The sequence below is a fragment of the Stegodyphus dumicola genome, chromosome 6 (genome assembly GCF_044657685.1).
Source record: "Stegodyphus dumicola isolate Sdum_Otavi_A_Nest chromosome 6, ASM4465768v1".
Lineage (NCBI taxonomy): Eukaryota > Metazoa > Arthropoda > Arachnida > Araneae > Eresidae > Stegodyphus > Stegodyphus dumicola.
Genome location: NC_140773.1, coordinates 191,563,596 through 191,591,304, shown reverse-complemented (window position 1 = coordinate 191,591,304; position 27,709 = coordinate 191,563,596). Strand labels below are relative to the sequence as shown.

At 31.9% G+C, this 27,709-nt stretch overlaps 1 protein-coding gene across 3 annotated transcripts in view; it reads right to left on the bottom strand.

Moving 5' to 3' along the window:
* Positions 1–27,709, bottom strand: part of LOC118193181 (serine/threonine-protein phosphatase 4 regulatory subunit 1-like) — a 209,080-nt gene that overhangs the window by 39,097 nt on the left and 142,274 nt on the right. The window contains exons 1-9 of one of the 3 annotated variants that reach the window (XM_035364230.2): positions 25,288–25,457; positions 19,561–19,667; positions 8,545–8,687; positions 8,382–8,442; positions 8,216–8,304; positions 6,171–6,275; positions 6,019–6,084; positions 5,774–5,932; positions 1,938–2,752 (exon numbers count right to left, since the gene is read on the bottom strand). In XM_035364230.2, the coding sequence (XP_035220121.1) occupies positions 1,938–2,752; positions 5,774–5,932; positions 6,019–6,084; positions 6,171–6,275; positions 8,216–8,304; positions 8,382–8,442; positions 8,545–8,687; positions 19,561–19,585 (1,463 nt within the window). In that variant the 5' untranslated portion in view covers positions 19,586–19,667; positions 25,288–25,457. The other 2 variants (XM_035364229.2, XM_085819284.1) reach the window with 2 other exon arrangements.

The following is a 27,709-nucleotide window of genomic DNA, read 5'->3' as shown; positions in this document are numbered from 1 at the left end:
AAAGTATTAGCACAAAAAAATGAAGCAACTTAAACAACTTAGATTGAAAGAAATGTTTAATAAAGTAAATAAATAAATATTAAGCTTTTTTTTTTGTAATTTGATACCCTTTAGATAATAATATTTTTTTTTTTTAATGCACAAATTTTACACCACTGGAGAAAAATTCTACTCAACATCTGTATTTACATAAGCACATTTACATAAGCAACATTTCCATCCAGAGCAAAGAGAATTTCCCCCTTGGGTCCATGGCTTTTGCAACAAAGTATGCCCAAGCACTTTTTATAATTGTGGAGGACCTAATTAGGAGCTCTTTTATATTAAGTTACTGGAATTTTTAAAATTAATCTTTATGTACAAACAGAAATAATGACTCACAAAAAAAACTTTAAAATAAAAACAAAATATTATATTACTGATTTATATATACATTAATAATATTTCTATTAATGTAATATAACATAACGTAAATCCTGAACAAAAATATATTCTTCAGCATCGCACTTTCTTAAGGAGTATAGAAGTTTTCCTAACAACATTGAAGACGTTCCATTATGTTTCATGGCAGTATAATCTGCTTTTAAGAATTTAAAGTGAACATTCAGTATATACTATGGTGGTCCAGTATAGTGGAACATCAATACCACTTTGCTCCAGTATCACATCTGATACGGATGGAAACATACATCACAACAACCCAGGAAGCAAGAAAGTTAAAAGTACTCAAAACTATCTTTGGAAAAAATACTATTTATAATACAAGGGCACACCAGTTAAAATATTAAATATAATTTAATATAAGTTAAATATAATTTCTATCACACAACCACTTGATCAAATATGTCTGAAAATAGGAAGTTACATCAAAAGGGAAAATGCACAGAAATAATAACAGAAATGGGCAGTATAATAAAAGCAACATAGAAAATGAACAGAATTTTATTACTTCAGAAGCATTTCCTGCAATTCATGGCTTAGATAAAATTACTATTATTATTACTTTATTTTTTAAGCTTGTGAATACCCGAATGGCTGTGATGGCCTGCTCTCTGAAGAAATCAATATATAATGTTTTTAAACAATTTTACTATCACCTACACAACAGTAATGCGCTAATGACTTCAATGGCAAATCTTGATGAGGAAACAGTCTTGCTCTTTTACAAGTAAACCAAGCAATTTCAAGCAGCACCCCCCCCCGGGCACACACACACAATCTTTGGGTACAGATAACAAAACATTAAGTTACAGAAAAATTGAGAATTAAAATAGAGGAAAGAAATGAGAAGCATGTAAACAATGTTGGGAGCAGTATAGTTAATAATCAGTAGTTAAAGGACTAAATAAGTGTTTACACCTCTTTACATTATGACACAGCTTCAAGAATAATAGCTCAAATTATTATGCAATCATTATATTGTGTAAAACATCATTTGCTGCATAAAGATTTTATTGCAATCTGTCGCAAGCGAAAAAAAAAAAAAAAAGCAGAGGGTTGTTTACAATAATTTTTGCTGAAATACAATGCAGAGAACCTGGAGTGGGAGAGGGAGAATGCATTTTAAAACTTGAATACTCTTTTAATCCAATGCCCCATCGAACAAATACATGATAAATTATTAAATTATATTAAATTATGACTTTAAAAAAATTCACATTTTTATGCTGTTGAATCCTAACAAAAACTTTATAATATAAAAAAATGTCATACAAACATATTTTTGAAACTATTCAAAAAAAAAAAAAAATGCACAAAAGATGTTGCCCAATTTAGAAGTCAGAACATGGGAATAACAAGAGAAATATCATTTAATCCTTCATGTATGCAATTCCACACATGAATATAAATAGCTAAAATTTAAAATATTCCACAATTTGAATACAATTAATACTCATATTCATTAAATTCTTAACATGAATAGCACACTATCTTACCTTATGACCGATTTACTTGAATCAAAATTTACACCATCTGTGAATATAGATTCTTTGTACAAATTCTTTTGACATACTCTATTTATTCCAAAACACTGATTGTTACTGTTTGTAGGTACCTTACTCTCAATTTCAAAATTTATTTCAATCTCAGGTAAGGGTATTCTCCAAAACTGGAAATTATTATACACATTTTCATTACTGTGATGAGAAATGATATCAGCTTGTACTGCATCTGCTGCACATGAGCTGTTCATTTTTTTAATGTCTTTTTCTTCTAAACTTGAAGATAAATTCATTTCATTTGTTTTGTTCCTAAAAACATCATCCGTCTCTTTTTCATCAGTTTTGTAAGAATCCTTGTCTGGTTTATTTCCTAAATCATTATGAACAGTCTGGACAAAATGGCATGCTACTTTCCCAGTTCTAATACTATTGCTATTTAAGATGCAAGTGTCTTGTGTATCAGTGTTAACATCGGTATTGTTCAGAGTTTCTTTACTCTTCTCTGAAGAATTATTTTGATTAATTACATTAGAGTCAAAACAATTGTTCGCTGAAGCCTCCAAATTACTTTTCTCTGTAACAGAATCATCAGTTTTTACTTCACCTTGATGTGAATTATTATTACTATTATTTAAGCTTTTATTTTCATTTTCTTTCTCACTTTCGCCCAAACTATCAAGATGCTCTCCAGTACCATTTTCCATACACAGATGAATGCAAGAACCATTTTCATACTTCATGCCTGATTTTAAAGGATCAGCAAAAGTAGAAATAAATCCTCCCAAAGATCGGTAGGCAGCGTTCTTTACCTAAAAATTAAAATTCTAGTTAGAAAATACATTCTAAATAAGAAATAATACTCATTTAAAAAAGGACAGTGCTTAATAATTCTTAACTTGATGCATCTAAGAAAATTTGTTTCCTCAAAGTATCGAAGCTTTAAGAAATTTTTATATATAAATTAGAAAATCAAGGCTTAAGGTTTTTATCTTCATAGAAAATGATACAAAATAAAAATTTGACCCATAAATTATACAGGAATAAAACACATAGCTGCCAACCTTGACATCTTAAAAACCAAGAGATTCTTTCTTGAAAACTCATAGCTTTTCAAACTACATTTCAATTCACTTTATTAAGCATGGTTCAGATTATTCAACTATGTGTAATTCTATTACGACAGAAAAATATTAGCATTATTTTGGATATTCTAAATTTTAAACACTTATATGTTGAAAAAGTCCTGGGTAATAAAGAAAGGCTTTTATTTATCAAATTACTTTTAAACATGATAAAAATAAATCAATAATTAATCAACATACTATTTTTTGCGCAGTCTTAATTAATTTTTGTGGATACACTTAATAATGCCCACATATTGATATAAATTTTAAAACAAATATTAATTGATTAAAACTGTAGAAATGTCTACAGCATGAAACCTCTGATCAAATAAAATTTAATATAGATTATTCCAAAAATCATTTACAGGTGGGGAGAATGGAATTTATCTAATTTAAGTTTTATACACTCAATAAATTTTATTTATTGCTGAGAAATATTTTTCTTAGAAAAAATAAAAGTCAAATTATGAGATTCGGCAGTCCATTGGGAGACGTGACGAAAAACTGGGAAAGTTGGAAGCTATGAAAATAATTTCTTTACAATATTTACACTTTCCCTTTTAACTTGATATATCAACACTAACTATAAAGTTTCATGGTGCAATCCAGTGTTTTTCATGTGGGTAATACATTAAAAAAATAAGTCTTCTGGTTTTAATTCCACTAAAACTGATTTCCAGTGACAAAGCCTATCTTCCAGTTATGTCGAAGACATAGAGGTCAAGAAGTGGGGGTAAAAGTGAAAAATATCTGCTCTGATGCACCAGCCTTTGTGTTTTATGGTTCTTGGCAAGGTTTCGTTATTCTGCATCCCTAAGAGTGACAAGAACACAGTTAAAATTGATCTGAATACAACTTCTAAATACAGGGTTGCCACTCAAACAGGAGAATGACTTTTCTATGTGTGTGTTTTAAGAAAATTCCAGTCTATCCGCGTGGTACGTGTTGGCTGTGTTAAAAGTAAATTAATTATGGTACTCCTTGAAAAGATAAAAATTTGCCAATTGCATGATTCCCCAAAGAATAACTATTATAACTATAGTAGTTGTTTTCTCCACTAAATATTGAGATTAGAACCTGTCTAATGTGGATTAAAAAAAGTCCCTTTCTGCAGCTAAACGAAAGCAATTTATTTAATATTTTAAAATAAATTCAGGTATTTCACATTTATTTAGCAGCATACATAAGCAAAAAATATGTGCATTAAATTTTGTGATAGTATATCATCATACTGCTAGAATTAGTTTCAGGATTATGCCAGAGAAAATTGACTGACATTTGAATGTTTATTAACTAATAATTTTAGAGGAAAGAAGCAACATTAAATGATATGAAAAATGTGATTAAATATATTCCTTAAAAACTGAATAACAATAATGAATTTTTGGCAAATAGTTACATTAAATGGTTCGCCTAGATGACTAACTATTTTTTTATTTCACTGCAAAATGACAAACAAGGCATTTATAAAAGGAAAAAAGGGTATAAAAGATTTTGTGGTAAAATCCCAGTATACACTGCAGCCTTGGCATGATTTTGAAAAACTGTTGCCAAGACCAAATTCACCCGTTTACTGCTCATCATAATGGTGCAAAATCCAGTGTATACCGTTACTAGGATTAAACCGATTTTGTTTTATATAAGAACGGGAAGGTATTTTCTTTCGTTCAACATGCACTGCAGCCAAATACCATGTGAACCATTACTAGGATTAAACCGATTTTGTTTTATATGAAAACGAAAAGGTATTTTCTTTCGTTCAACATGCACAGCACATGCGAGTCTCTCTATTCTCGAGGTTACTCAAAACTAAAGTTAGTAACTATTTTGTTTTATATGAGAATGGGAAGGTATTTTCTTCCATTCAACATGCACTGCGTATGCCAGTCTCTTGATTCTTGAGGTTATGGGAAACTTGCTTTGCCTTTCTAAAAGACAATCTGACTGAAGCTGCAAATTGGTTCTATTCCAGCTGCCTGAATGATACTCATGCAATACATAATTGGCTAACAAAGTAATCATTTTCAAAGTTGGCAAAAAAAAAATTGCTTTTTTGGGGGGATCGCCATATGACACTCCCAAATTTTTCCACATTTTTTAATAAAATATTTCAATTCCCGAATTTTTTGGGTCAGTTTTCAAATTCTCCGACTTTTTCCGGTTCTCCAGGTAATGTGCAACCCTGCAAATAGGTCTTCAGAGCTGATGCCAAGATAAGACACAAAAAGTTTTCCTTTGGAGAAGAAAAATGGTAGGAATTATTTTTTTTTTTTTTTTTTTTTTGCAGGATAATGAACTATGTACTATACTATATAATTTATAGGAACATTCTCACCGTTATTATAATCAGAAGAAAAGTTTTTTATGCATTTCCATACATGTTAGAGATACAGATCAACCAAACCCTTAAAAGTAAAATGTGATCAGTCTGGAATATAGAAACAACATTTTCAGAACTGAATTATTAGAAATGAAGACAAGCAACATTTAGAGGAATTCTACAACATATATATTCAGGAATTAAAATCCAAAAGATAGCATGTAAGAAATTCTATAAATGGGTCAGATCAACCCATACAAGCATAATTTTCCAACCCATACATAATTTTTTCTTAAATAATAATGTGCTCATGTTATCACAACATTAAAAATTATTCATTTTTACTATTTCTATAAGCGTGTAAATAACTTACTTCAGGTACTTACAAATCTAGAATTGTCACTCAAAAGATTAATAAATATGTGTGAAAGTACTTCTTTTCTTGTTTGTATATTAATCACACTTGCTACGTCAACGAAGACATCAGCACATGCTTTCCGAACGCCCCAGACTTCATCGTTAGCGAGATTAAGAAAGGAGGGAAGCTAAAAGAGGTATAAAAGGACAGTTTTACATGTTTTCCTATTCAAACGCTATGATACAATAATGTTGAGGAGCAAAATCTTATTACCAAATTTAACTCTGTGAGTTCAGTTCCAACAACTTTGCTTATCTGGCCAAAATTTAAAGCACACACCTAAAAAAAATTATTGTCTTTTTAAAAACAAAAATAATTTCAAAAGCACTTTTTTGCAAGTACGCAGAAAACACAATTGTTCGTACCTTTCGAAATGTGAATGTAGAACTGCAACAGAGTGACACAAAAGGTTCCAGAAACATTTTTACAGTTATTTCTCTCCCTACATGTGGAATCATCTTGCACATTACCTTTAAGAAAATACAGAAAATAACATGAAATATACAGGTTTCTCTTACATAACACTTCCTTAAAATCTATTTAAAAAAAAATTTAATGCAGAAATCTCCAGTTGAAACTGTCAGAGGCTCCGCTCATCAAAGCTGGCTGTGATATGAATAGCTAATACACACATCACAGCCACTCTGACGAGCAGAAACACAGACTTATTTCTTGATGATATGTGGATAATCCGCACTCATCAAAGCAGCTGTGATATGACCAAATTACAGCATATAACAACCACCTTGTGAGTCTGGATTAGCCATTTATTTCAATTGCCACTCTGAATCTAGGAGCTAACGGAAAAGTCCATATACACAAGAATAGTACAGCTGCATGAAATGATATGTACAATATACAGTGCGACAAATTACTAACATAAAAATTAGCAGCTTTTAAGTTACATGTGTAAATACAAAATTACATTTTTAAGAATAAATAAAAATGTTAGTTTTCCCTGAAAATATAGCAATATTTTAAAACTTTTCATATAAAAAGATATATAGAATATGCAATAAATAGCAGCAAAAGGAAATTACTACTCTAGAAATGAATAACTAATAATATAGTAACAAACATACATTCTAAATTATTACAGTTAATGCAAATTGCTATTTAATCTGTCTAAAGCAGCTGTTAAACTTGGGAGGAAATCAGGAATATGAGGCACTTATAAACATGGATTATGAAGATTTTCAGCTTTCTCCCCATACAATAACCTTTAAAAAGGTGGTAAGTAGCTGTTTTTTAAATAGGCTTTCCCGAAAACGTCTATGTAAACCATTATTTTTATATTTTTCACACTATTTACAATGCTAAAGGAGCTTCAAATTTCATACTTGAATAATTAATTGCAAAAATTGCTTTATAAATACATAAATCACCTAAAAGGTAAAATCATGAAAGTCTAAATATTTAAAAGCTCAACAATACAGATACTCCACAGAAAACCTTTTATATACCAAATACAGCAAATATATTTTGATACTCAAAAAGTTAACCTTTTCATGCACGAAGAAAAATAATATCCAGTGGGTTAACATTTGTTCTATGCTTTACATCTTATCTAATAAGGTTTAAACTTTCACAGAAATTTTAATACCTCTAAATAACATAAAGAACACATTTATTAAATTTAAAACTTCAATAAATTTTAAAAATATAAATGAGAACAAACATACCCTACTTTCAAATCTGAAAACTTGACATTACGAAATATAATAATTAACAATTTACGTTTATACAGAAAAATATCAAAAACTATGTTGCTTAGTTGGAATATTTTGCAATAGTATGGAAAAATATATTATTTAAACATAAAGCATAACCATACATATCTATAGTGCTTAAATTTTACATTATGTGACCTACTATAACACTAAATTAAAAATACACCATTAATTTAAAACATTTTTAGAAAAGTTTTAATTTGGAAAGTCTCATTAAAATATAACTGCTTTATATGACCTTTTTCAAAATGCTGTTACTCAAATAAGTTAAATAAAAAGATCAATGTAACTGAAACATGCAAAATAAGATAACTAACACATCCAAATTTTATCAAAGAATTTCACAAAAATATTTAACTCACTTGAATCAGCACACCATAAAATACGATGATAAGCCTTAAAAAGATGCTCATCAAATGTGGCTGTGATATGCTGTATAAATATTAGACATTTCACAGCCCATTTGATGGCACCTAATAAGCACTAAGGAGTTGTATCGATCCACAACTGCCCCATACACTGAAGAGTTCTAAAGCTTTTCCGTCAAAGACAAGGTAGTGAGATGGGAATACAAGACATCTCACTACCCATGTCTTTCAAGGAACAGTCATATGTATAATCCTCGTTTTCTTGATGCCGGCTAGAAAAATAATAGCATGCTGCAAACAGAAAATACTTACTGTAACATCTTCAACTCTTAGTTCTTCATTGTTACTTTCTGAAGTTGCCAATTGTGAAATCAATGGACAAATCCACTCTGATAGCTGAGCTGCAATGCAAAACCATTAAATTAAAAATACGCATATAGTACTTATTATCAAAGAAAAGGGAAAAAATTAAACTTACAATTGTCAATCAAGTTATTTTCTAATAAAACAAGTAGAGATGACTGACCAACTACTCTAACCTAAAAGGAGAAAAAAATTCAAAATTTTTTTTAAACTCATGAAGTTACTTGTGCACTTTGAAGATTTGCTAGTAAGATAACTTTTCATATAGATCTATATACCTGCAGCTGGTCATCAGTTAAAAGTTTGACTGTGTAAGGCACTAACTGCTGACGTATGACTGTTTTAAGGCCAGCACAGTGGTCTTTACAAAATAATGCAATGGCTGGTATGTGTCCCATAACCTCCGATCTGACCATCGCTTCTATAAAAGTTAAAAAAAAAAAAAAAAAAAAAAAAAAGTTTTACAATCAAAAGTTGTTGATTTCATTCGACATGATTGATTATATTTCACCTAATTAAAGGTTTACTCAAGCTAACTGGTGGCCATTAAAACTGCTACTTCAGGCAAGGAAATAGCAGAATCTTATTTATTATACATATTTGGTATAATGAGAGTAAGACATACTTAAATTTGAAGGTGGTTTGGAGTACACCATGTGCAGAATTCAATACTGAATTTGTTATACCTCTGGCAGCAGCAAAAGTTGTAAGCTGGCTGGGCAGTGGGTCAACCTGAACTTAAATGACAGATATAGATGCTTCACCATTCCATGCGACTTCTCAAAGGCCTCAACACATCAGAAATGTAAAACCGGTATAAAATCAGATGAAGGATCTGGCAAGATGTTTCAGCTAGAACCCTCCAATGGTAGAAAAAAAAAGAAGCTTATTTCTCAGAAAAGTTTCTCTTAGACTCCCAAGTTGTCAGACATGATAACCCCACATTAACAGCTGTCCACATTACCAACTATATGAACAAAAAATGACCAAAATATGCATTCAATGTCACCCTATACCAGTATGCCATATCTACATGGTGATAACGAATGCAAGCTGTCAACATTCATTCTCCTCAGTGCCTCCATGCATGGATACATACATCATGATGCTGTACACAAAACTGGAATTTGCCGCAAATAACACTGTAGTCCCACGCCTCCGTCCAGTCTGTTCATAGCACAACAGTACGCACGTCTTGTTTCTGTTACCCTGTCAAGGGTAGCCGAGGCAATGACTGCAAAGCTAATAGTCGGTAATGCTACTGTCTGTCACACTATCTGTGTAGACACTTGTTATCGTACATACAAGAAAATTTACTGGCCAAGGGTACATGACAGAGTTGTGCAACCTCACAGGGTTAAAAGGACATGTCCATCTCCTCTTGGATGCTAATAACCCAGGGCTGCTGATGTCCAGCATGATCCTTTTAGACCCACCAATTCCCCATCACACCGACAGTCATGGAATCAAGACTAACAATAAGTAGGTATGTTGCGAAATGATAAATTAAACTCCTGGTAGGCTGTGGTTGAATTCGAATGCATGACGCTGTCGGAATTTCTTCTTACACAATGCATAACACAAATTTATGTAAACAACCAAAGTTCAAATGCCATTCCCAAACCATACATCTGCTCTGCATTTTCCTACATGCTTTGAGCATGCGTGCTGGAGCATTTTTAATGCAAATTTGATATTTGAGGCATGCCACCTTCATAATGTAGCAATTTAAATGACCCACAGTGTATTTTAGACTGAATTATTTCACAAAAATAAAGCACATCAGAATTATGTGCTATTGGGAAGGGATGCTTAATGCAAGACTTTATGATTAGCTAGTTATTAGAATATGACAAAGCACAAGATGTATTTAATTATGGCAAAGCACACTAGGGCTATCTGCCTAAGGAGAGGGTTGCCTTCGTGGAGGACTTTCTAAGGGAAACTGGCTCGTATACACGTTACACATGGGGAAAACCATGTAAACACACCCATGCAGCCAGCCCGTTCGCGGGATTCGAAGCTCGCACCGAACTACCAGTGTTCAGCGACTTTACCGCTGGTGGGCGACAAAGCACAAGGAGAGGAATGCCTCCATGGAAGACTTTCCGAGGGAAAATGGCTTGTAGTCATGGGGAAAACAAAAGTCACCCATGCAGCCTTCCCATTTCAATTGAGTTCAAACCTAGATGAACTACATTTTAATTATTTATCTATTATATTAGTACTCTAACTGCTCAGCTATAAGTAGGGTTGCAGGACTTTATGAGAGAGAGCCGATTTACGTTTATGCTACGTATATATATGACATGAAAACATGCTGCAGCAGTTTTAAAGAAAAAGTATGTATGTATTCTACATACATAAAAATTCATACACTCTTACACAACCAATTTGCAATTTTTATTAACAAGTTCTGTACAAAATTTCAGAAATAAACCACCAAGTTGTGATTTTTGCTAGTTTCTTAGAAATTTAATAAATATGTAAAAATTCATAAAGTATTACAGTACTATAATAACGAATGGTACAGAGTTTGCTGCCTGTCTGGAGGCAAATTAAATAAGAATTTGTAGTCATAATTTCCGTCATCCCTATTTGAGAAAAGTGTCCAATGTAAGCAGTATGGGGATTTAAATTACTAGTATTCATTGTTCAATCGACTCGGTAATTAATTTCTGGGCAAAAGGAAGTATAAGGATAATGTTGCAAATAATCAGATGATATGCTATCTTATTCAATATTTTATTTCATTAGATAAATGGAACAAATGTACACTAGAACTTTATCAGAAATATTTTCTTAAAATTAAATGCAATAATGAAATAAACAAATTTACCCCATATGAATGAAATGAAAGGAAAAAGAACATGAAATGACAAAAATAAATAATGCTCCTAATTTTAATTTGGTATTTATTGGTACAGAATAATATAATGTCTAAATGCCAAACTGTTATGTGCACATGGGTTCATAATGGACTGAATACACATAGAACCGATCATAGCTTGATAAAATTTATTTTCCCAAAAGAAACAAATTACAAATTCTGAAACTTTCCATGAAAGTACCCACACAGCCCTTCTTAGTATGACAGAGCAGAATCGGTAGTTACCACTTCAAACTACTAAGAATGTTAAACACAATCACAATGCATAGCACATCTAACTAAGTGAAGCTCTTAAAGGGATCTCCCAGTACTCCGAACTAAAAACGGAAATTGATGCTCTAGTTTTCCCTGGCTGCTGGGAGATTTATAGTACCTTCCATTCTCTAAATTAGTGGAAGGCATTTGGGCTATGTGGTTACAACTACAGTTAAAACAGGTACCAGACCAAAATGTCACCAAATCTAGTAACTTCTGGCAATTAACTACAAAACCAATGCCAGCTTGCCAATTTACCTCCATGTTAAATGAACATGTCCCTGAAATCTTATTTTCTGGCTAAGCTTTGCATTCTCAAGGCATTCTATGAAACATCACACAAAATATCGATACTACAAAAATATCTGGTACTTTTCCATTTTGCCGGCGCAAGCGATAGTCGCCAGAAATGGTACAATCGATGCCACACGGAATATCCTCACTGGTAACCTTTTTCACCTCAATTTCAAAACAAGTCGCAGCCATTTCTTATCAGATAGTTTCTTTCAATACTGGCATAAAATTACATATAATTTTTACTAGATAGTTCAACTTTATGCCCTAAGGCCATTCGCGATAATTAAGTCAATAAGGATGCAGTCAAACCACTCGCCCGAAGGCAAAAATATAGAAAAGTCAAAGGTTAAATTTATAAATTCCAATGAGAATGCACTAGCGAAGTAAAGCACAGTTTTTACATAATTTCTGAGTAAGCTATTTGTATGAATTGAAATAATTCTTGCATTTAAACATGTATTCCAAATTAAGATTTAATTTGAAATTAATGTAATTACTGAGAGAATTAAGATTTTTGTAGCGTAGTTTACATGAGATGAGATCACTTGGGGTCACAAGATATGAAACAGCAAAGCAGGATGTTGTACAATGAAAACGGTCTTTAATTATTGTATTTTTCCAACATTTTAAATGATATCAAAATGTTTATGCCTTCAAAATAAAAATTTTTTAGAACTAACATTTGTTAAAAATTTTTATGTATATACTCTGTGTTGTCGCCAATAAAGTCTGTTTAGCGAGATTTACACCCACCGGCAAAACGGATTATCACTGCATTTGAAAACATCTTTTATTCTAAATTAACTGAAACAAATGCATCAAGTGAAAAGCTATCATATTAACATAACTTAAGTTCATTATTATTATTTTGTATAAATTCCAACAAGAAATGCTACAGGACCTGTCAAATTTTACTGGTAGTTTTTGGTTATAATGCAGTTTCAGAGACAGCCTGCAGGAGATGGTTTGAAAAATTTTTAAGCTGGTGATTTAGACCTTAATGATAAGCCATGCTCCGGGCAGACATCTTTGATCAATGGCCAATGTTGTCAAAATTGGGACTGAGCAAGATCCCTTTCTGACAACACCAGACACTGCAGAAAGCTTAATTCAACTCAACAACACATTTCTGACTATATTCCAAAATCTCTAAAAATGTTTTAGATGGGTGGCTCGTGAGTTAAACGAGAAAATCTGCATGATCAAGTTGTCTTCTGTTTTGTTTTGGGGGGGGGGCTTTTTGGACCAGAAAAATTGGCATCAAAAGTAGATTACATATGAAAACATCATCAGAAAAACAGCATACTGTGCACAGGTCAACCTTCCACCCCTAAATCATGTTTGAGAGTGAATAACAGAATGCTGTGTGGGGCAGGAACTCCAAGGACCACACAACAGCTCAATTTGGAGATATACAGTTAGCAGATGAAACATTAAAACAACGGCGGGCCGTCTATGTTCAATAGGAAGCACATCATCCACCATACTCCCCAAATATACACTCCTCTGATTAAATCTTGTTTCTCTCCTTACACTCCTTACACAAATAAACAATTTTTTTACAAGGCAAAAAACTTAGCAGATGTCAGCCAAGCACTACTTGAGTATTTGGCCTCTATGGGCAAGATATTCTTTTAAAAAATGCTGTGTACAAATTGCCATCAGGATAAACACGGTTATTAAAGGCATCAAAAATTTATTCTTTTCTTTTACTTCCTAGCAGAATTTCCCAGTAGACCAAATATTTAACTTTTCTGACATTTTCTGCATAATGCATTTGTAGGTAATTTATAGTAATATGAGAATACAAACTATTTAAAAATGGGGGAATGTTTTTATTTTAAGACCACTCTTGCATGTTCATTTACACTTTCTGCTTTTATAAAAAACATAACACTTTAACCCTTTTTGCTAACAAAGACATTATTAGAGGATTTTAAAAACACTGCTGCTCAAAGATACTCTGATTTTTAAAAAATGCACATACTGCAGTTTAGTAGAATTTTCCGATTATCTAAGAATTTTACAACATGAGCCTTTCACAAAACAACCTTCATATTGAGAGCAACATAGGCAGAAAGAAAAACAACAGAATACAATGTGAATACAATGACAGTATACTAATGCACCATCTCAGACCTTTCATTCCTAAACACAGGCCATATAGCCATACCTTATAATCATATCTTGAATCAATCTTTCTCACTTCTCACACTAAACACTTCTGCGCAAGCTTTTAAATAATTCTAATATGTTGAGTTAACTACTAAATAACTTATTTTTGATATGAAAATTAAATAAATGAAATGAAATATAAAACTTTTATGATGGAACAAAGTTCGAGAAATAACGACAGCCTATTCTTTTACTTAATAATTTAAGTACCTAGTCATTTTCCTTTTGAAGCAATTATTTACAGTAATTTTTCCTTTAAATTCGTAACACATCGTGCAAAAACGGCAAGCTGTGCTATGCCTGTATGTCAGTACTCTCTTATTAACTGCCATTCAGAATCCTGCAAAAGAACTAATTTTCCATTTATCTTGAAAAACACATCTTTTCCTATTCCTTTTCTTTTGTATTTTGTTAAAGGCGGGTGGGAAATTACTGATTGTACCGAAGTCTCACTGTAGCTCTGCCATTTCTTAACATGCATGGCCCACTAGGCAAGCAGTTAAGTTGCTTAACACTAGTAATCTGGCTGGAGTTATGAATTACAGCAAACGGGCTTGCTGTATGGCCGTTTTTATGGTTTTCCCCATGTGTAAAGTCCCAATCACGTCATGTTTCGGCTATGCGGGACTTGACGTCAAAAGGGGCAATTCTCAGAACACCCACAATTTCAGGAAAGCCACGTAGCTAGGTTACTATTTTCACTTACTAGAAAGATTCGAACGCCAAACACTAATTGATTATCGCTCAGATTTGGATCATGTGAAGCTTCAGAAGCAGAACTTTTGTCTGATTTGTCTCTACACGGAACTGAGACATTTTGGGCGAGGTTTGAAAAAGTCCCGCATAGCCGCAATACTGCTTCCGTAGCTAGGCGGGACTTCATTTCAGGCGGGGCTCTTTTTTTCTAGGAATCCTCCCATTTAAACCAGTGCTACCAGAATCTTGTTTCTCAGGAAAGTCCCATCTAGCAGGGACTGTGACAGCCTCTTAACGTGTACACGAGTAAGTTTTCCTTAGATAGTCTGCTGCAAACGCATCCCTCCCCATAGGCAGACAGCCTCCAAGTGCTTTTTCATAAGAGTAAACAAAACCAAACTAAGATGCAATAAAATTAATATCCTTTCTTCCCTTAACTTTTTTTAGTAGTGGTTAAATGCACTCATTACATATGTAGTTCTGACTGTGTGCCGGTACTACCTTCGAACTCAAACCGAAACACACACCATGTTTGTTCACACAATAGTTGCAACATAAAGGAAAATGGTGTCGGACAACAAGTGTGTGGAAGAAACTTGATTGTGAAGCAACTTAGCCTCCTCATGTAACTATGAATACAGACGTTAAATACACTATATTTATTGCATGTATTAGTACTTTTTTGCACACTGAAATAATCTTCCAGTTTTTGTTATACAGCAAATTTATGAAAGCAAGACCTAAGAAATTTTTTAATTAGTCTTGCACATAAAACAAATGGCAGAAACAATTTTGATTACACTATGCATTATTAACTGATGCAGTGTGCAGTTATATAAGTGATGCTCAATAACAACACAATGTTCTTTTACTTTTTAAAATATTCAGAAATAGCAAAGGGGATAAAAATTTTTCAGATTAAAAGCAGAAAGCCATGAGATTAATCTCTTTGCCCCCAGCATATTGTATTTGATAAGTGTTAAGATATTTGTAATAGCATTCTTAGCTTTCTGTCAAGTCCGATGCATTAGCTTTCAGTCAGGTCCGAATTATTCGGAAACTTAATCCCATTCTTTATGTTATTTTTGATTGGTTGTTTATTGTGTCTTGTTTATGATTTGTTAAACCATGATCTGTTGTCAAGTTATATTATAACCTCTGTAATCGTTTTCACGCTCTGCTTATCTCTGCATGTAACTTTGCTTGTATTTCTCTGCATGTATCTCTGTGTATTGCTCTGTAATAAATATTTGTTTTGTGAACCACAGCATTTTCTATGTTCAACAATAAGGCTCTGTTTCCCTCCAAGGGTTCAATATATCAAATGTGATATGGAAGCAAAGTGTTCCCGATGGCTCACCATATCACTGAAATGGAACATTTTATTTCAAATTTCTAACGTACATAAATTATGTCAGAATGTTGTGAAAACCTACTGAATAGAATCTCAAGAATATTAGCATTGTTCTAATGAATATTATTTATTATTTTATTCTGTGACACTAAGAATGCACATTCAAATTTAGACACTTCATGGAGTGAAAATTGCTTAAAACTTTTGTAGGAGAAAACAGAGTTTACGAGATATTTACGAGGCACGTTTTTAAAGTACATACCATTTTGATATTCCAGCATGGCAGTGCCGTGATCCGCATCCCGCAGATGCACGCTCTTTACCTACATGTGTTGACAAGCTACAAATATCATTACAGAAATTTTTAACTGTGTTAGCTTCCTTTATTTAATTTTTTTTAACTGCCTCTGTCAACTGATGATCAGTGATTTGTTTTCTTAGTGCTGAAGATATTGGCTGTAATTCGTTCCCAGATTAGTCAAGTAAAGAAAAACATTACGAGCAATGGATGGAATGGTATAGAAATGGGTCAAAGGTTTCAAAGATGGATACACAAATGTTCATAATAATGAATAAAGTAGGAGATTTTCCGTCATTACTGATGCAGAAAGTTGACAAACGATTGAAACAGAACAAAGTTTTATGATTTTATCAATGTGCGACGTGAATAGGAGCAAGTTCCCCTTCATGAGAACATCCCTCTTTAGGGAAATAGTCTTTGTTTGCTCTGCCACACTCATGTAACCTAACATAAACCAGTAAAACTGTGACAGTTGGTAGCTTTGGAGTCTTATTACCTAGCGACTTTATAGGCAAAAACTAAAATTATCGAAAACCATGCCCATGCTGGACACAGAAAAAATGTTGACAGAGGTTCACGAAACCAGATATTTACATAGTATATTTTGTTCAGCAGTAAAGTGAGGAAAGTGATGATTTTTTTCAGCCAAACTGTTACAGGCGGCGAAAGCCGACTGGCTTTGTCTACACCAGAATCGAAGCAGCAATCCAGCTGGCCTTCATAATCACTCAAGACAGTGAAGTTCAAGCAGACAGTTTCAATCCAGAAAATTGTATACTGTTTTGGAACAGGAAGGAGATGTACCTTGTGGATTTTTTGCCTTGAACACAAAATTCTACAACAGATTTTGAGACTTTAAACAAACTGTGCCATGCCATCCAAAACAAAATGGCATGGCAGGCTGAGTAGAAGAATTATTTTGCTATATGGTAAAGCTCGTCCACATGCAGCAAAATGAACCAAGATCTCATTGCATCATTTCACTGGGAGCAACTTGATCACCCTCCGTAACAGTCCCATCTAGCACCCAGTGACTACCACCTGTTTCTGCATCCAGACAGTCTTCACTACAATGATAAAGTTGAGGTCAAAATGTCCATAACAATGGATGTCAAATTAGGTGGTAGACTTCTATGAAGAGGAGATTCAAAAAATGGTTGTACAATATGGTACGTGCTTTAATATTGGTGGAAATTTTCTAAAACTGCACTTATTCCGAATTTTTAATCTTAAGTGTTAGGATTGCCTGCTTACGAGAATTATTGCTTAAGCAGAACGTTAGGATTAATTGCAAAATGATTTTGGGCACAATGATGCTCGCGCTCCAAGGTCACACAGGGAAATTCATTCACTTCATGTCAGGAGCAAAAAGGTTAACAGGATGTTCAAATGCTACATTTTATGCCTGCTTCATACTAAAGAATAACTATTTACTACTAACCCTTTCAGGTTCGGTGCACAAAAAAAATTTTTTTTGGAAAAAATAACTTTACATATAGATAACTAGCCCCTAATACAATGTTATTGCATGGGAAAAAAGGTTAACCTTTAAGGTAATTCACGACATGGTGGGATACCACTTGTGCCACCGCGAACCAAGAGCAGTAAAATGGCATCTTTGTCACAGCATAAATTCTCCTAACATGCTTATCTAAGGTGCTAGTTTTAGAAACCAAATGAAAATGCAAGATATAAAAAAACTTTTTAAATAATTACCTAGAAAATATTGATCATATTCGCAAAATAATATTTTTTTTCAAACAATTACTTATTAAAAAAATTGCTTTCTATACGACTTTTTAGATATTTTTTAATGATTTCATAATAGATTTGAAACAGAAGATTTTTTCCCAGTACTTTATTTGCTACAGGTTTGAAAAGGAAGATATTTAGAAGGCTGTCATGATTTACACTTCACCTCTCTTTCCTCTGCTTAGGATATTTTTCTATGGTGAATCACACTTATATATCCACATTCAGTATTCAATGACATTTCATGTTACAGTTATATTTTCATTTCTTTTGGAAAAAGTACTAAATATTTTTCAAGTTTTAACATTATTGCAATTCATTAAAAATATAAATTTGCATTAGCAACATATAAAATGAACATGATACTTGAATTTAAAAATATTTGAACGGTCCTGCTATCTAGTAGCAGCAATTCCTACATGCGTGGTGGGACATAATTGGTCCTACCTTTTAATTTCAACCATTCTTAATATACTATAAGAATTCAAATAATAATTTTTTTAGAAAAAGAATTCTTCACATAAAAATATTCCTTCTAACACCAAAAGTTGTTGTTCAGACAACTTAAATTGCATTAGAAATAAATGGGAAAAAAATGCTTCAAATTAGGAGTTGCAAAAAATTTTTACTTTACATTATTTCCATGAATGAATACTAGTGCTGCCATCTGTTATACATTTAGAGAACTCAAAGGCATAATTATATGTATTTTAAATGGAATTTTGCAGCTTTTATGTGGGAGATAAAAACTAATTTAAAAAAAAAAGGTGAGACACCTGGCATCCCACCGCCCGTCAAAGCATTAAACTATATCTACACAAATGGTCAACTTGACAAAATGGGAAACCTACTATTGTATTTTTTACAAGTTGCCAATCTTAAAAAACGAATGTTTATGCAAAAACCTGCGATGATTTTAAGCTTTGTTGCAATTCCATTTTGGACAAACTCGAATTCACTTGATAATGCATGATTCAGATTACTAAAACTGCTAATACAAATATGATGTAAAATATATTAATTTTACTAAACATTCTATTTTTCACACTCTTCAGTTTAATTCATTGCAATCTTCTACAAATACCTATAGTAGATTTAAAGAATTCAGATCAAATAAATTTTAATATGAAAAATTATGCTGAAAATCATTACAGGGAATCAAAATCTGCACAATTACAAGCTTTATTGGTTTATAAATTATTGTTACTTAACAAATTTTTGTTATTAAAAACTAAAAATTAAAAGCCAGTAGATTTGGTGATCATACCTAGGCACCAGATGTGCTGAAAAACTGGAAGTCGTCCATTAAAACCAAGCCTTACAAAAGACCATTGAATGGTGGGACCTTAAGGAAGGAAGTAGCTGCATAGTTGTTTTCCCATATGTACATGAATAAGAGCAAGTTCCTCTTAAAAAGACCTTCATGGAGGCATACCTCCTTAGACAAATAGCCTTTGTTTGCTTTGCCATTTTCATGTAACTTAACCTAGTATAACCGCATGAGTTGGCAGCTATAGGATAAGAACACCGGGATGGATTTTAGTCTCAGTAACATCTATAAAAAATGAACATACCTTCATCTTCACTAAGTTTACACATAACAGAAATGATAGAATGCAGCTCTTCTTTGTTTGATCCTGCTTCATGTAAGAAGTCCAAAATCTTTTTTGCAGCCAACTGCCTGGAAGTGAAATAAGCAATTAAACAATTTCCGAGAATATCACTTTGTATCAATTCAATTCAAAAATACTTCTCTATTAGAAACCTTTCTTCTTCAAGGAATCTTAGTAAACATTTATTTGTTGCTAATAGATAATAATATATATAGGTATACGATTAATTTTTATAATACTTATATTTCATAGAAAATTGGCATAAGTAACAAACTTTTCTTCATTAGAAAAGCATATAACCCACACTCAAATTACATACATAATGAGAGAGAGAAAATTATGTATAAAGCTATAATATAATGAAAACAAAGAGAAAATGACCATCTAACCATGTAAATATTCAGCTATAAACTACTTATTAAAGTAAATTAAAATGTAATATAATAAAATAGTTATTATTAAAATCAATAATAATGTAATCAAATAGCTTGTTTTGATGTACCTGAATTAAGCAATTAGTTTCAAATGAATAGTTTCATTATTTTATAACAAGAACTTCGAGTATTACATAGTTCGGAAAGGAAGGATAAATAAAAATGAAAAAAAATCTTCAATCAAGTATCAAGACCAACTTTTAACTATTTATTTTCAACTACAAAGGGATATGAGAAAAATTAAATGAACTACTCTGGTCACCTATCACATATCAGGAATTATTAAACTTAAGATACATTCATAAATTTTTATATGTTCATTAGAAAACAGTAAAGCTGAAACCATTTATTTTCAAAATTAACTGTTTAAAAATGACTTATAAGATTAATGGCCTTTGTGATAATTTCATCAGACTGCTTACATTACTGTAACAGACATGATTCAACATTTCACAAAGCTAACAATGTTATGATTATAGCATCAATATTAGTCATACAAAACTATTCTTTAAACTATAAGGTGAAATTTCTTAATTAATTTGAAGATATTTTGTATCTTGCATGAAAATCTGTTCACTTCCAAAATTTACAGATCCTAACTTTGCCCCCCCCTCCAAAGTTTCATCAAAACAGAAATTAATAACAGAACAGTAAAGGCAAAAATTTCTTATGAGTGAAATTTAGGTTGTATATTATATATGACTGGAATACAACAGTTTTTAAAAATTGAAAACTATGTTGTTAGATCCATACCCTTTTATGCATCTGTAACTAACTAAATTCTACACATGAAGTAAAATTAATTTTCACATGGTTAATCCAAAAAAACAGGATGCAATATAACAGTTGATTTCTGAAATTTAAAAAAAAAAAATTGACTATCAAGCAAAATAATAAATTATTTTTAATTAAATGTTTAGCTTTCCTATTTAAACTCACAAAACTTTATTGGCAGTTTTGTAGCAATTTATTTTCAAGTGTTTCAATTCCTATAAAACATTGTCACCAGTTACTACAGGATTTTTTAAATACAGTGCTTAATTTCATTAGGAAGTAATCCATTCGTACAACATGACAGTCTTTAACTTCAGCTTACATACAAATTAGGGGCTATGTTATGGCCCAGCGATTTTTATGGTGATATTACTTATGAACAAAAAGTAAAGAGCACCCGTTAAAAAGCTGCCTTGGACCACATGACCAGTCCGGAATGCGATGCTTTCATATTTTTCAAAACTACACAGATATGAGATCAATCTCTCCAATGGTATGCGTGCACTGCTGCCGCGAGTGTGGGTTGGCGACGCAGTGGCATGTATTTGTCCCTCGGGTCAAATACCAGGAGGAGCAAAGGCGGCCATTTTTTCTTATCGTATCGCTCTGATGCGATGGACGGGGTGGTTCCTGTTTGAGGTCACGTACACTAAGAGAGAGCTGTGGCTAGCCACAGCACACGCTGCAGCCACTGGAATTGGGTTTCTTGGAATTTCTCTTCCCTGTACTCAGTCAACAGCTACAGTCATCCTTTGGTTTACGATCCAAGTTTGAAAATCTCTTCGCAAACAGAAACTTGTGCATCCTTTAACCGCGGGGAAAGTGTAAGCAACATAAAAATCAATCAGTACTACGATAATAGTTGTTAACTGATTTGTTATCACCTTAAATACCTATTTTTAATTGAAGGAAGCAACTTGTTTTTAATTAACTTTTAAGTTATAAAATTTTTAAACAGTATCTTCCACTAACCTGAAGTACAAATTTTGCTGATGGAACAACTGTCAAACTAATTAAATATACATAATGAGTAAATTAATTAAATAGTGAAAAGACAGACTGAATGATGGATGATAATTAATACAGAAAGATAGGATCAGTTCAAAGATAAAATTTGAGCAACCAACATTAAAATGTTAATGAATAGATGTGCTTGTATTAGTTGCAGGCAAAAAAAAAAAAAAAAAAAACTGTCCTCTTAGTTCATACAAAAACGTGGAGGACAATTTAAATTTTGTAAAATATTTACAAACAAACAAAGTTCTATGTAATTTCCTTTTTTTATATGGGTCAGAATCTACAAGAACCCACAATGGTATTTTATTCATCATCCTTTAAAATTACTTAATTACAGACACATGAATTAAATTAGCTGTTTTGAAGGAGTGTGGAGGAATACTGCTTTTCAATAATTTGCCTTTTATACAAAAACTGATAAGGACTAATGGAAAGAGAATAGCAGCATTACTATAAGATGCACTAATATGCATACAAATCTCAATTAAGTTTCTATAAACAAGCAATATACTTCACAGAATTTCTTTCTCCCCCCTCCAGGTTCTGAATAAAATATCAATACCATTCTTTTCATTATAGGACAATATATACTAACTTTCAATTGATACATCCATAGACCAATTTAATAATTCCAAAACTAATGTACACTGTAGTACTTTATTTGATTCTTATCCGAATTCTGGTGGATACAAGTAAACACAAACCCCATCTTTGCTGATACAGTTTTTATCTCTCAGCAATGTCGATAAAAATTCTTCACTGTCAGTCTGTTACGGAAATAATTAACCTAAGATATATTCAGAAAATTTTATTACTGTATTATAATGGAGAAGATCTCATTAATAAATGTATATAAAATGGAATAAACATAAAAACTGTATGAATATTTTTCTTGTTAGGCATCATAAATCATATGAAAACTATATTCATAATACAGCTTTGTGCTAAATTTATGGACATAATTTTTATCAGAAACCAGTTTTCTTCAAGCAGTCAATCCCTCCTTAACCATTTAAAATTCTATTTACACCAATTATTCAGATACAGAGAATATTAAGAGTTTTATAAACTCAACCAGGTAACCAATAACCACCATACTGAACAAAATTTACTGATGCAAAAATGGAGAAACCATTATGTTTCATATGGCTAACAGGCTGCAGAATTTTACTACTTCTATACAATAAAATAACAATGCCTATGAAGAAAAAAAAAAGTACAATAAAGCCTAACAAAACACAGAAATTATAAAGCCAGAAATAATGGATACAGGATTTTAAGAGAAATCCTTATTAATTTAAAAGGATGTAAGAAAATAGTACAAAGAAAATGAATATGACCAGCAATAGCCATCATACTGCTGAAAGATTTTAGATAAGTTAAGAGAATGCATAGTTGAACCAAGTTAAAATTTTACTTATATTAATCCTGTTCCATTAAGTAACCGCAGCTGTTGTACAATATATGTATATATATATATATATATATATATATATATATATTTTTTTCCGAGACTGTTGCAATTTCCACAGATCATCTATTAGTTTTTAAACTTTGATTTTGAAATTTTTTTAGGATGTACTGACTTATGAGTTATAATATATATGTATATATCATATCATAGGTCAGAATACTTCATTGAGTGAAATCATTTTTTTGAAACCAAGCACATAAATAAGGGTCTCGGAAAAAAATACATGCACATATCCTTAAACTAAGACAAATCTTGTGACCCATATTTAAAGGATTTAAGGGAAGAAAAATAATTTCAGCCTTTTTGTTCCAATATAATGTTCAACCAATAAAGTTTCTAAAATTAATGTTAAATGGGTACAGAATGCCTAAAATTATGATATAAAAAACTGATTACAGTCCCCCCCTAAATACATAATTTTGTCTTTACTTACACTTTAATTCACATTTATCTTATCATGAACTAAACGGAGTTAAAACCAAATAAACACACAACAAAGATTCTTTCTATTAAATCAGTTTTAAAGAGTTATAATGTGAAAGCTACATAATTAAAAATAAACTGCAAGTGTTCAGAATAACAAGGTTATTTATTTAAAAAGAAACTAATTTGAAGCACATTATGCAGAAATTTCAATTTTCTTTGACAATATAAACCAACTACTTAAAAACAAACTTCTTATAATACCATACATATGTGCATAAATAATCAGGCTCACCTACCCTCCTCCCTTAACAATATTCAGAAGACTTCACTTCTGAATAAAACTGCTCCCAGTTCATGCCTGACTTCTAGCCTTTTAAAATTTGTACTATTAAAATATATGTGAATGTGTTACTGTCCATATGCCTAATATTTATTTTCATGAAAAAATAAAATGACAGTTAACAATCCAAAATATTTAATACAGGCAAAAATAAATTTCACATTATACTGTACATGAACTGCAAAAACTTATAAAAAAATTAGAAATTTCAATACACCTAATTAGTTCTACTAATTTATCTTAGACAATGAAACTAAAGCATCATTATGCCAAGGAAATACAGTCCCATTTGCTATCTGAAAATTCCATTTGTATCAAAAATTGTTTATCTGTTGAATTTTTGTAATTCGTTGCAAGACATTATATTTCGGAAATACAATTTTCCCTACACTAATGTCTTTGTATTATTTAGTATTACTGGAAAATTGGGAGAGAAAAATTTAAAACGCAAATATACCGCTTTCCTTTTATTACTGGGCTTTGAAATTACTTATGCATGAAAATACCGCCTTCCTTACACTACAGGACTTTGAAATTACTTAAAAGAAGGAAATAAATATTCCTACATAACTGCTACAGTATATAAATGATCTGCTTTCACAATTAAGAATTCATTATTAAGAGAAAATGAGTGTCCGTCATTTTTGGACCGATTCGAATACGAAAGAAAATGAAATTTCATCGTGTATTACAAGCATCTAGATGACTAAGACATAAATGAGCAGTTAATTTATCATATGCAACTGTCATTAACTGATCATATATACAGCCATGAGTTTTAATATTTAATACAACGGATGGAATTACAAGTACGAGAAGAGAGATCCGTTATTCACGTCATCATTGTATCGGTTTGAACTAATTCTGCTTACGCAGCAGAAAGTTAAACAAATTGTGTTCCGATTTTCCGAAGTCGAAAGAAACAATTACTGATATGTATTACAATACCAAACTGAAGAGTTTTATTTCATTTTAATCAAGGGGGCAATGGTAAAACATTCCGACGGTGAACGGAACAAAAAATATAAAAAAAAAAAGAAAAGAAAAGAAAAATTCCAACACAATAACATTTCACTCACAGGACCAATGATAAGAACTCTGAGGGCGGCACTCCGACATCGGCGTCGGCGCAGTAGCTCCTTATTCCAAGAAGCATTTTTACTAATACCACGCGAGCCATGGCCACCATTTCTGCGCAACCATGATGAAATTAAAGTACTCACGAATTGTAATCCACAATTTCGAATCCATCGTTTAATCCGGAGCTTGGAGCAGCATATAATCAGATAATCCATGCACAATTGTATCACACAATCCTGTTGTCATTTCGGCTGAAGTTCTAATTAAAGACTATTGTTTTCTAACTCGCTCATCTCCACGCATTCAAACCTCCGGGCTAAAGCTCCCAAGACTTGATCTACGGCCCCGTTGCGCCACAGTTGGCAAAACGCCAGATTTCCTTCCGATCCTACCGCCACCTAACGATGGATATAGCAAGTTCAGTAAAAAGAGGGTACGACTTAATCAATGGAATCACAAAAGAGGTTACGCCCACTAAAAACATAATATATTCTAAAATAGAATTAAAAGCTAGGACCAGCTATGCTCATCATACAACCGCAAAATTTATTTCTTTAATTGTTAAAAAGTTGCTAGATTACAGTGAAGTTCCGAAAAAACTAAAAACATGCCCGGAAGAAGAAATTTGAGGCAGGCGAAAAAGTGCCAAGTGACGTCAACAACAACCCTGCAACTATCAGTAAGCTCCGCCCCTCGACCTTCCTAAAAAACGAGAAGTATTTCCCGCCAAAAGAAAAGCCCGCCATTTCTTTCCCTGAACTCCAAATCTTTTTCTACCATTTTTGATCTGGTAAATTTTTTGCGAGAACTGAATCCATAACTCGTGCAAGAATATGTTCAATATGGCTCATAATTTATACTCAATTATTCAATTGATTTGGCAGTATCCGTTTCTACTTCATTGCTATCAAATAACTTTTATAAAGGGCATTTAATTTATAAATGTGAAATTTGTGATTAGAACAAATCTAAGTTTCGTAATATTCCGAACAAAATATAATCTTTATATTTATCAGAACTGTAATTTTTTACATATATGCATTAAATTTTTTTTCTAAAATGAATGAAAAAATTCAGCTTTCATTATGTATAATAAAAAATAGGCTGTGTCAAAAATTTAAAATAATTCAGCTTTTTACCATAAAAAAGTGAATTAAATTGTTAAATGTTATAAACTAAGATAGTACATTACAAAAATATGCAGAATTTGAATAGATTCCAATTTTTCGACATAACTGCATTGGTGTTATTTATACTTTATTCAAACACAACAGACCATAACAATATCACAGGCACGCGTGAATTATCCAGTCTCCAGTGATCAGATTCAACTGAATATAGTATACAGCAGTGTAGAAACTTTACTATCGGATGCTTACGAAATTCAGTGGGTTATAATATATATTTATTTAATTACCACAAAGGGGGAGTGTACAATTTATTAAACAATGCAATGATTTAGTTGGATACGCCTTTTAATTTCGTCGCTCTAGAATTCTTTCACTCTCCTGAATAAAGTTTGTAATTAACAGCAGTTTCGCTACTTCTAAATCTTTCAGGCTATTTCTTCCAAACATCGATATATAAAGTATTCTCACAATATGTTTCATAGATGGTTCTGTTCTGATCATGCAGTAACCTTTTTCTTTTTTTTTCCCCCCACACTTTTCCAGGTCTTATTTTAGTTACAGCAAAAATGCAGTTTTATTATTATTAAAGATGCCATACACAAATTTTAAAGGTGTAAGTATCCTACTGGTATTTATAAAACTCTGTATACCTAACAAAATCAACAATAAAATCATAACATTTTGAAAAGAAACCTGAAAAGAAAATTCATTCATTGCTTAGCTAATTTCCAAATGAAATAAATATATTAACGTAGTTTCGAAAAAAACTATTCAAGAAGTCATGAAAAGGCATTATTTTCAAACTGAAATACAAAAGATTTCCCACTGAATGCAAAATCTAAATTTTCATATGCACCAAAGTTTTATCTAAAATGTGCATCAGTTTTACATTAAAATTAATTTTATATTCAAAAATTTATTACATACGCCAAAGAGTTATTGCAACTAAAACATTCATGGCAAATTTTATCGCAAATTTCAAATTAAACAGTACAAAATGGTATTTTAAGTTGAAATTCTTTTAAAAATTTATATCTGTTTCTTTTTAAATATAATTAATTATCGAATTTGAAACACATCTGAAAGCCGATGAAATTTTCTATTTTCTCGTTTCAAATTAATACGTACGGAAGAATGAGTCACGTGATATTTCCGCTTCATAAAATGAAATCTATATTAGTCACCAAAATATTTGCAATTTTACCTATACAAGCTTGACAACATCAATGAAAGCATCACGGGAGGAAAGAGAAACCACGAATACTCCAAGAGACCGCAAAACCAACCACAAACTGCAGCAACATACCACAAAAATTTAAAACAAAAAAGTATTCACTGCGGAAAAATCTGAAGTGTTTTTCAGTATTTTACATTACATTTGAATAAATACGCAAGTACATGCAATGTTAATTTGCGACTAAGAAGATTCTAATGT